The 10,488-nt window shown below is 41.2% G+C and overlaps 1 protein-coding gene and 1 long non-coding RNA gene across 2 annotated transcripts; both read right to left on the minus strand.

Annotated features, from left to right (window-relative positions):
• Positions 1-1,775: 1,775 nt before the first annotated feature.
• Positions 1,776-3,742, minus strand: LOC104849308 (putative methyl-CpG-binding domain protein 3-like 5). The gene is made up of 3 exons (XM_010605688.1): positions 3,715-3,742; positions 3,321-3,458; positions 1,776-2,384 (listed from the first exon to the last, which is right to left on the minus strand). The coding sequence occupies exons 2-3, from the start codon at positions 3,444-3,446 to the stop codon at positions 1,776-1,778; spliced, it is 735 nt and encodes a 244-aa protein (XP_010603990.1). The 5' UTR covers positions 3,447-3,458; positions 3,715-3,742.
• Positions 3,742-9,218, minus strand: LOC104849307. Its single transcript, XR_776725.1, has 3 exons — positions 9,195-9,218; positions 8,708-8,809; positions 3,742-3,773 (listed from the first exon to the last, which is right to left on the minus strand). It is a non-coding gene; the product is annotated as an uncharacterized LOC104849307 (long non-coding RNA).
• Positions 9,219-10,488: the final 1,270 nt, after the last annotated feature.

Below are 10,488 nucleotides of genomic sequence, written 5' to 3' on the forward strand. Positions count from 1 at the left end.
TTTTGTATTCTTTATACGTTCTAGATATTAGTCTTTTGTCTGATGAATACCTGGCCAAAAATTCCCCCAATTCTGTATGTTGTTTTTTTACTCTGTTGATTGTTTCCTTTGCCGTGCACAAGCTTTAACATTTGATATGATCCCATGGCACACATGGGCAAACACAAACCATGCTTCTTGATTCTTGGTGTAAGCTGTTGTGTAACTGAGTTGTGCTCAGAACTTCCCTATACCCATGTCTTCAAGAGTTTTACCTACTTTATCTTTCAGCAGATTTCTCATTTCCATTTTAGTATATAACTCTTTGGTTCATTTTGATTTTAGTTTAGTATAGGATGAGGGATACGGTTCTGGATTCAATCTCCATGTGCATAGCAAGTTTTCTTTGCAATATTTGTTGAACAGGCTATGTATGTACCTTCTAGTATAACTTTTTGGTACCTTTGTCAAAGATAACACAGCCAAATGTGCTTGGAGTTGTTTCTTCATCTTCTATTCAATCTGTTTGATCCGTGTGTGTGTGTGTGTGTGTGTGTATGTGTGTGCGCATTGTATGTCTTCTGCCAATTCTATGCTGTTTTTTAAAATAACAGTAGCTTTTTACTATAACTTGCAGTCTGGAATTATGATTTCTCTTGCCTTCCTATAGTTGCCTAGGTTTGCTTTTGCTATGCTAGGACTCTTCTGGTTTCATATGTATTTTAGGATTGCTTTCCCTAGTTCTGTGAGTATCTCCATATTGATTTCCATAGTGGTTGCACCAGTCTGCACTCCCACCAATAATGGAGAAGAGTAGCTTTTTACTATAACTTGCAGTCTGGAATTATGATTTCTCTTGCCTTCCTATAGTTGCCTAGGTTTGCTTTTGCTATGCTAGGACTCTTCTGGTTTCATATGTATTTTAGGATTGCTTTCCCTAGTTCTGTGAGTATCTCCATATTGATTTCCATAGTGGTTGCACCAGTCTGCACTCCCACCAATAATGGAGAAGGGCTCCTTTCTCCCCACAACCCCGCCAACATTTGTTATTGTGTGATTTCTTGATAGCAGCCATTGTTTGTGGGGTGAAGTGGAATCTCAGTGTTGTTTTCATCTGCATCTCTAAATGACCAGTGAGTTCAATCCCCGGTACCACAAAAAAACAAAAACAAAAACAAAAACAAAAACTGATGAAGACAGAGATGCACTATGTCAGCTACTCTTTTAGGAAGGACATCGTGTTAAGTGAAATAAGTCATGCACAGGAAAAGTATGGATACTTTTTCTCATAGTTGGAAAAAAAGTAAGAATCTGATAAGAACAACAAAAAAAAGGTGGCGAATGGAGATAATGAAGGAGGTAACAGAAGGAAAGAAGATCCATCGTCAGTGTTGATGCAGGAACGAGTGGAATTGTAAGTGTAATTTGTTCCATTGATTTATGTTAATGACTTTGTAGAAACCTAGACAAAGACTCTGGAGTAGGTATCATCACTTCCCTGAGTGTATTATAAGAAATAAAAGTAAGTGTGAAACAATAAATGATCCTTCATGCTTGATTAACTTTATAGAATTTATTATGACATAGATAAAAATATAATCATACACTAAAATCGAACAATTACAAAAGCTCCATCCCAGATGAAATTTATCTCGTAAAACCACCTACACTCTGTTGCTTAAAAAGTTTAACAGTAAAGCCTTGGGTATAGCAAGGTCCTTGGCAAGTTTAGAACTAAAATGAAGAGACAGACAACAACACGGGAAACTCTAGTGAACCCCGTCTCTCCAGCGGCCTCACACCTGGGAGTCTCCAGTTCCTGCTCCTGTGTCCATCTGGGTTTCAGCCCTCTCCTCCTGGCCGCTCAGCCTCTCTGCCTCCCTGGCCAGGCTGTCTGCCCTCAAGGCCTTGGCCAGTCTCTCCCTGGCTCTCTTCACTTTCCGAGCCTGTCTCTGGACGTCTGCCGCAGTGACCTGCTGGTTGTAAGAGGGAGAGACGAGATGACAAGCTTCCAGGATCATCTCTTTCCAGAAGGGAGACAGGCCAGGGCTGGGCCCTGAGCTCTCAGCAGCAGCCTGACCCCGGGATCTGCCTTGACTTCCTGAAGTCAGGATTTGGAAGGCGTTTGTGAAATGCAGTCGCCTTAAACGTTTTTCTTCGGTGCCTTGTTGCTTGAGTGCCTGCAGCCTCCAGCTTGCACACAGCTGCTGGGGCTTCTGCAGCTTCTCCTCGTGGGGCCCGTACCTGACCTCATTGCCAGGGTGTGCGGTGATGAGAGTCACCGGGCTGGGGAAGATGCAGCTGGGCAGTTGCATGGGGAGGGCACAGCTCACGGCAGACCTGGGCTTGGCACGAGCTTGTTTCTTCTGCAGATCTGGAGGTAGCATGCTTCTTCTGAGCTTACCCTTTAAGGAGGAAATAACACGTGACATTTAAATAAAATATTGGATGAAGGCTTCCCTTGGCCGTGGAGAATTTTCTCAGTTCATTGGGATCTTTCAGCTTCCCTTTCTTGGAGAAGCGTGTCTGAAATCACAGTGCCTCACGACCACTTGGAAAGGTGACTAAAACTCAGATGTCTGGAGTCTCTGGGTGTGGGTCCGCATCGAGGACCAGTGACAAAGCATTTTCCCACTGCCTGTGAAGATGAGCCTCTCTCCTTTGCTGTGTCACCATCGTTCATCGGGTCCCCAAGCCGTTCTGGTCCGAGGCACTGTCCTCACAAGTTTCACATGCATTGATTTCCCTACACTAAGGGTATGTAAGTCCGTCCTCTGATGTTCACAGTGAAGGAGCTGGCAGTCAGTGCCTCTGTCAGAATGGAACCCCGTCATCAGCGTTGTTCAGATGTACTTTTACTCACAAATATTAGCAATTAGAGAATGACTTTCCTTAAAATAGGATGTTATTTATTTATTTATTTATTTATTTTGGTGTTTTGAGACAGGGTCTCACTATGTAGTCGAAACTGACCTGGAACTCACTATGTAGCCCAGGCTGGTCTCGAACTCACAGCGATCCTCCTGCCTCAGCCTCCTGAGTGCTGGGATTACAGACACGTGCTGCTAAAATATCATTTTACCATTTACCATGCTCTGCTAAAATATCATTTTAGTTGAACAACAATTGTCATTTATGAGCATGGTGCTCAGACTACTCAGGACGCTGAGGTAGGAGGATCTCAAACCCAGCAGTTCAAGACAAGCCTGGGCAGTGTATTAATACTCCATTTCATAGTCAGAATACAAAAAGCACAAAACAACTATCTGCTAACTTATTAAGTTTAACTGAAATAACAGGATCCAAAGGGACGCTTTTGAGACTATAGATTCCATGCTCACCACAAAAGGCTGGCTTGGAATCGAGAGTGTTTCAGGCTCCCCCATGGTTGCTGGGTTTTTCTTTTCTGGCTCCATCTCTGAGGTACAGACAGGCTGTGGCTTTCTGGAAGACACAGTGGTCTTCATTCGGTTCCCCGTCTATTAAAGGAGGAAGAAGATGAACCAACCAGAGGATAAGCCAAGCCGGTATAGTCCTGAAATTTAGTGGATTCAGAAATCTTCATACAAAAATAAAATATGTGGAGTTCCTGACATTGCTGCATCGATTTAAAAAAATATGTTTTAGTAAGTTGAACTTGCAGTTAATGAAGGCACTGTGTTTTATTGAAATTTTAAAGATTTGAAATGACAATTATGTGTATTAATAAAATACAATGTGGGGCTGGGGATTTACCTCAGTGGTTCCGCCGCCTGCCTTGTATCCTGAGTTCAGTCCCCAGTACCAAAACAAAACTAAACAAAAAAAAAAACAATGTCACATTTTGATCTATATATACATTGTGCTGATCCATTGCCTCACTGATTATTAATATCAGCATTTTAACTATGTTTCCATTGCTCCCACCGTATCTTTAAATACAGTCTTCAAAAACTGAAATAGGAACTTCCACGTACATCAATTCTCTTACCAAATTTCTTAACAAAGAAAAAGTTAGAGTATTCATGACTCCCTCAGTAAAACAGCAAAAGCACTTATAAGTCTACACACATTATGTTGCACAGCTACCAAAAGAAAGGACTACTTTGTGCAGTAGAATTTCATGTAATTACTAGCAAATTTGGGACGCTTTCACATATCATACTATTTCCATATTCTTTCATTTAACTGATTATCGTTTCATTAGTTTCTTTACTTGAATGACATATTGAATAGTTTTATTTTCCACCGTCCTGTCTTGTAACTTGTTAGATAAATCAGATAGAAGTCTGTACATATAATCAAATCATGAAGCCTTGATATTTTTACTACCTCTTCCTTTTGGTAATAACTTAGAACACTCTTAATCTATTTTTTCTCTTTCATAGTACTCTTCTCATACATATTAATTATACATATGTTTTGATCTACTGTTGCTTCATACACCAACACACTATTCATTTAGTTTTATCTGTACATTATCCATTACTTTCCCCTTCACTCCTCACAGTTTTCATCTGGAATGTTTTTAAAATTCCCTCTAGAATCTCCTGACTGTTTTTGCCCCCATAGAGTTTATTGGTACCTTTAAAGCAAACAATACAGTCACATTTACCATTGGGATCTTGTCCCTTTATGTGATATGTCTTGGTTCTTATTTTTCCTGTTCCCTGCCCTCCCTTCACTCCCTCTACCCCTCTCTGACTGTTTACATCTCTTCATCTCTGTCTCTCTGCCTGTTTTCTTAGTGCTGGGAATTAAATTTAGGGCCTTCTGCATGCTGGCAACATCTTGACCGCTGGGTTACACTTCTAACCCTATATAAATATATATATTTTTAATTCAAGGTAATGAGTAACAAAATGTCTCAGGCTAGCTTTTTGTTGTTGTTGTTTCACCGTCTGTATTTTGGGGCTGTTTTCCTGCTGGGTGTACAGTTCTAGTGTGGCAGGAGATTTGTTTAAGCCTTTTAAGAATGGCTCTCTGTGGACTGACCTGTCAATGCTTTTCTTGCTTATTTGGTCTAAAGATCTAAACTCTTTCCTTACCTTTGGTTTTTAAACCATGATATAATTTGTTTCCTCTGCGTGAAGCGTGTTTAGGGGAGGTGAACTTAATTGATTCTGGGGGATGAGGCCATCTACCCCCTTGGAACACGAGAGTGTATTTTCATTGCTTTTATCCTTTTTTTCCCCTGAGTTCTCTCTACTACCTTTTAATACAGCTCCCAGAATTCTGAGTCACTGTCCTGAATTTTCCAGTGTTGCTCAACAAGTACTCTGGAATATTTGTTTTTATACTGCCTTTCAATTTGTTAATCCAGCCCCAGGTGTGGAACAGGTAACTTGGTAACTTCTTACGTCCTTAATTTCAATTCTAAACACAAACCTATAAATAGTTGTCATGGAAGACAGAACAGCAGTATTACAAGAACATTTCTGGACATAGTAAAATTCAAAATATACAGTGAGGGTCAGGGAGTTAGCTCAGTGGTTCCTCCTCCTGTCTCACAAGCAGAAGGACCCAAATTTGATCTCCAGTACCAAAACATACAAACAAAAAACAATATAATACATTTGTAATTTGGATCATATTAAGAGGCACTATTCATGACAACTAGTTAAGAATTTGGCAGGAAAACTACTAGGAGAAGAAAACCAGTAGAGGACATCAGGCCAGAATATATAAAGAATTGTCACAAACAAAATGAAAACTCACCAGAAAAATTGGTGGTAAACTCAAACTGTCCCTACACAAAAGCAAGTGAACAGCCTGGCATGGTGGCACACACCTGTAATCCCAGCACTCGGGAGGCTGAGGCAGGAGGATCGCTGTGAGTTCGAGACCAGCCTGAGCTACATAGTGAGTTCCAGGTCAGTCTCACTACATAGTGAGACCCTGTCTCAAAAAAAACCAAGAAAACAAAACAAAAAAAAAAGCAATTGAACAGCAATATAGACAATAAAAACCAAACAGACAATAATTCACAGTGAGATGTTGTAATACATGCATCAGTTCAGACAAAATGAAAAAGACAGTTAAAACAACCGGTTTTCCATATAACAATAGGGAGTGCTCAAACTGGTATAACACCCCGAAAAGCCACTTGGTAGTATGTCAAAGCTGAGAATGTGTCTGCATGTTCCCCTACACAAAAACGTGCCTAACATTGTGCACGTGTTTTAGTTTGGCCACAGCACCTGGAGTCATAATGAATGAAATGAATTTATTGAGCAATAAACTAAATACTGAATGGACAAATACACAGACAGAACTCCATATATTTAGAATTTACAATCAAGTGAGCAATACTGTATCAGGAGAAACCTCAAAAACCTAATGTCAGTCCACATGCATGACAATGCATGTCCTGTGGTTACCTGCACACAACACACACGCATCAAAACCCAGCAAAGCTGTCCCAGGTATGAGTCTACATCTGTTACCCCTGACACTCAGCAGCCAGAGACAAGAGGATAGAGGGGGCAATTATGAGAACATACAGGAACATTGTCTAAAAAAGAAGGAGAAAACTCTAATCTGTGATGCAGTTAAAGATAAAGTATGCTTCTGAGAGCCAAGGCAGGGTATCGGTAAACGGTGAAGCTCATAATCTCCTCTCTGATTTTGGTGCTAGGCATAGGAGTGTGTGAAAATTGGTGATGTATGGCTTGGTTTTTGTACTTCTATGCACACTAGAATCTAGTAATAACTGGGGAAAAAGACAAGTAGAACTGTAAGGTCTGATATACCTCACCCAGTACTCATTACTTTTAAAGAACAATAGAACCATCTCTGGGATGGGACGTTATATTGTTAAAACACGTTATTCTGTAAATTTTAGGAGTGGAAAATATTTTAGATTTCCACACACAAAATGACTGTAGTTAACTTTAGAAGTGGGAAGAGCTAGAGTAAAAATACATTTTACACTTGCTTAGATATCTTTTTCTTTCTGGATTATTGTATGGAATACAATCGGATGTGAATGAAATGTCAGAACATTCTCAGACAGTGAAAATGTCTCTCTCTCAAGTGATTTAACTCTTTAAATGGATTAGAGCACCTTAGAAAGTGTTAGCTAATATTGTAGAAGTGGTCATGTACTTAGAACTGGACATCAGTCATGAACCTAAAAGGACTAAATTGATAGTTGTATCACAGTAACTGAGTTCTGGCTGGTAATAGAATGCCCTGTAGCAAGTAAATTAATTAGGCTGAAAAGAAAAAAAAAACTGATTAAGTTGTAACCAAAATGACTGATTGCCCAATTTTTAGTTAATTCATTTGTTTTCCATTTAAAAAAAATTTTTTTTGTATAAGTAATGTTAGATCACATTGTTGGTCGGGGTTCTCAGAACATGCTAAAGTTTTGAAATCTATTTAATTCTAGAATCTGTTTTTTTATGCTTTGTTCAAGTAAATCCTACAAGACTGGGTTACTTTAAGAAATTTTCCTTTTAACAAAGCCTGTAAAAACTTCACTTCTGAAGATATCTTTACATTTCCGAGTGTTGTTTTATACATTTTCACATTTAGTGTAAACAAAGCAGTATGTATGATACACTGCTGCCCCTCTGTGGAGGCAACGTCCATGGATTCAACCCATCTCAGACAGAAAATAGTCAGAAATTATATCTATACTGGACGTGCGTAATGGTTTTCTCTGTATTCCTTAAATAGCACAGAATAAACAACTATTCATTTATTGCTTGCATTGCACTAGGCGCTGGGAGTCACCTAGAGATGGTTTAAAGTACTACACAAGAGGGTTTGCATTGGTTCTATACGCCAATGAGACATCATTTTATATAAGGGATTAGAGCATCGGCAGATTTTTGGTGTCCGTGGGGCCTTGGTACTAATTCTCCACAACTGACAAAAGTGTATTCCATACAATTTTACGTCTGCAGGAACTTAACATTATAAATAACGCTACTCTGTGGATCACGGAATCATTTGGTTAACTAAGCCAACTCCTCTCCCACACACTTTTAAACTATATACCTGAAGGCTTCTCTACTTATAGCCAATGCTTAGCATTCTCCACTGTGCCCATACATTTCATATAGGTACATATCACAGAAACTATGGTTGTCGCGAGCCGGCGACGCAGAGCACTGTCCAGCAGTGCCTCAAGCCCGAAAGAGCAGCGGGGTGGAGATGGGGCAGACAGAAAGGAAGGACGCCAAGACAAGAGTCTGATCAAGGCGACGTTTATTGCAGGCAGGCATCAGCCTTTTAAAGGGAAAGACCGAACTATTATGGGCTAGGATTACCATAGTAACCTCAACACCCGCTCCACGGGAAGGAGGGTTCACACGGGCAAGAGAAAGCAGGCTCAAGAAAAACAAATTAACAACACTTGCAACTAATAATCATGATTCCCACATAGGTGGAGGAACTTAACAAAATGGAGTTACAACACCTGACTCCTACAGATAATGTCCGATCTTTAACAGGAAGCACCTGACTCCTACGGATCTTCTTCGGCTGTCCGAGTTTCTCCCGTGCAGGGTCAAAAACAAGTTTAACACGTGCAGTCCTTAAAAAGGAACAAATGTTAACAAATGCTAATTAGGAACATCCTGACCACACATTGTGTCAATGCCTTGATTGTAAAGAAAGAAGTTATCTTTCAAAAAGCCAGTGGGCCATGGCTGGCTTCCCACATATGGTTATTCGTTTTTCAGCATCACATCTTCCAACTAATGCTTTATACCTAAACAAATGTAAATATTTTACTTACTTGAATGAGTCTGTCATTTATACTGTTCACAGCAAGGTATTAGGAAGTAGCCCTTCAGGAATTAATCCCAAGATTTAGCAGGTGCAGAGACTGTGCCTGAAACTGGGGAGGAGGGAGAAGATCGAGGACTTCTTCCTGGTTTCTGGTAGCTCAAGGTGAGGCAGAACGAACTTGCTCAGCCAGAGTCCTTTCAATAACACTCTCAGACATGAAGGGTTGAAATAAAGTCCCTGAATCTTCTCATGATTTGTACTGTTTGCAATGTGACAGCAGTGAGTGCCCAGTAAGAATGTCACCAGAAATGGAGCTCTGCAGAAATCCGCCGAACCAGTCCTAACTTGTTTCTTCTCTCTGATGGAGAATCCCTGCCGTGCCCCTCTCCCCATGACCAAGGTACTGCCTGAGCTCTAAACTTGCCATCGCAAACAGCCCCTTCCCTATATGAACCTCCCCAAAGCTGAGAATATGTATATCCCTTCATACTTACACTCAAGTGGTTTAGGTGTGTTCTGTGGGCAGCTGCCTAGTAGAAGCTTGACCAATGCTATTTATCAACCTGGTATCATTTAAATTTAATTGGCTGAGGAAATGGGCTTCAGCTGTTCTCTGCTTGGCTTCTTTAATCGCTTGCCACCTGATGGGAATCACCTGGAGAGTCTAAAACCTACCAGCAGCTGTGTCCATCCCTAGGCACTAATTCCACTGGTTTCACACACAGCCTGTGTCACTGCCCAGACCTGGACGCCCTTCTCAAAGGAAATTTATGTCTCAGAGTTTCCTTCTGTTTCTTTGCCCTCTGCACGCCTGGAACTACTGACCAGCTGCATCTTCCCCAGGCCGATGATGCTCTTCACCACCCACTCTTGCAATGAGGTCAGGTACGGGCCCCACAAGAAGATGGAGAAGCCCCAGCAGCTGTGTGCAAACTGGAGGCTGCAGGCACTCAAGCAACAAGGCAGCAAAGAAGTTTTAAGCCAAACAGATTTTGCAAAAGCCTCAAGAATAATGACTGTAGGACATCGACGTGGATCCTGGGGTCAGGCTGCTGCTGAGAGCTCAGGGTCCAGCCGTGGCCTGTCTCCCTTCTGGAAAGAGATGATCCCGGAAGCTTGTCATCTCGTCCCTCCCTCTTACAACCAGCAGGTCACTGCGGCAGATGTCCAGAGTCAGGTGCAGGAAGTGAAGAGAGCCCGGGAGAGACTGGCCAAGGCCTTGAGGGCAGACTGCCTGGCCAGGGAGGCAGAGAGGCTGAGCGGCCAGGAGGAGAGGGCTGAAACCCAGATGGACACAGGAGCAGGAACTGGAGACTCCCAGGTGTGAGGCCGCTGGAGAGACGGGGTTCACTAGAGTTTCCCGTGTTGTTGTCTGTCTCTTCATTTTAGTTCTAAACTTGCCAAGGACCTTGCTATACCCAAGGCTTTACTATTAAACTTTTTAAGCAACAGAGTGTAGGTGGTTTTATGAGATAAATTTCATCTGGGATGGAGCTTTTGTAATTGTTCGATTTTAGTGTATGATTATATTTTTATCTATGTCATAATAAATTCTATAAAGTTAATCAAGCATGAAGGATCATTTATTGTTTCACACTTACTTTTATTTCTTATAATACACTCAGGGAAGTGATGATACCTACTCCAGAGTCTTTGTCTAGGTTTCTACAAAGTCATTAACATAAATCAATGGAACAAATTACACTTACAATTCCACTCGTTCCTGCATCAACACTGACGATGGATCTTCTTTCCTTCTGTTACCTCCCTCATTATCTCCATTTGCCA

The sequence above is a fragment of the Fukomys damarensis genome, unplaced genomic scaffold, assembly GCF_012274545.1.
Source record: "Fukomys damarensis isolate Sample0158 unplaced genomic scaffold, DMR_v1.0_HiC HiC_scaffold_37, whole genome shotgun sequence".
Taxonomy (NCBI): domain Eukaryota; kingdom Metazoa; phylum Chordata; class Mammalia; order Rodentia; family Bathyergidae; genus Fukomys; species Fukomys damarensis.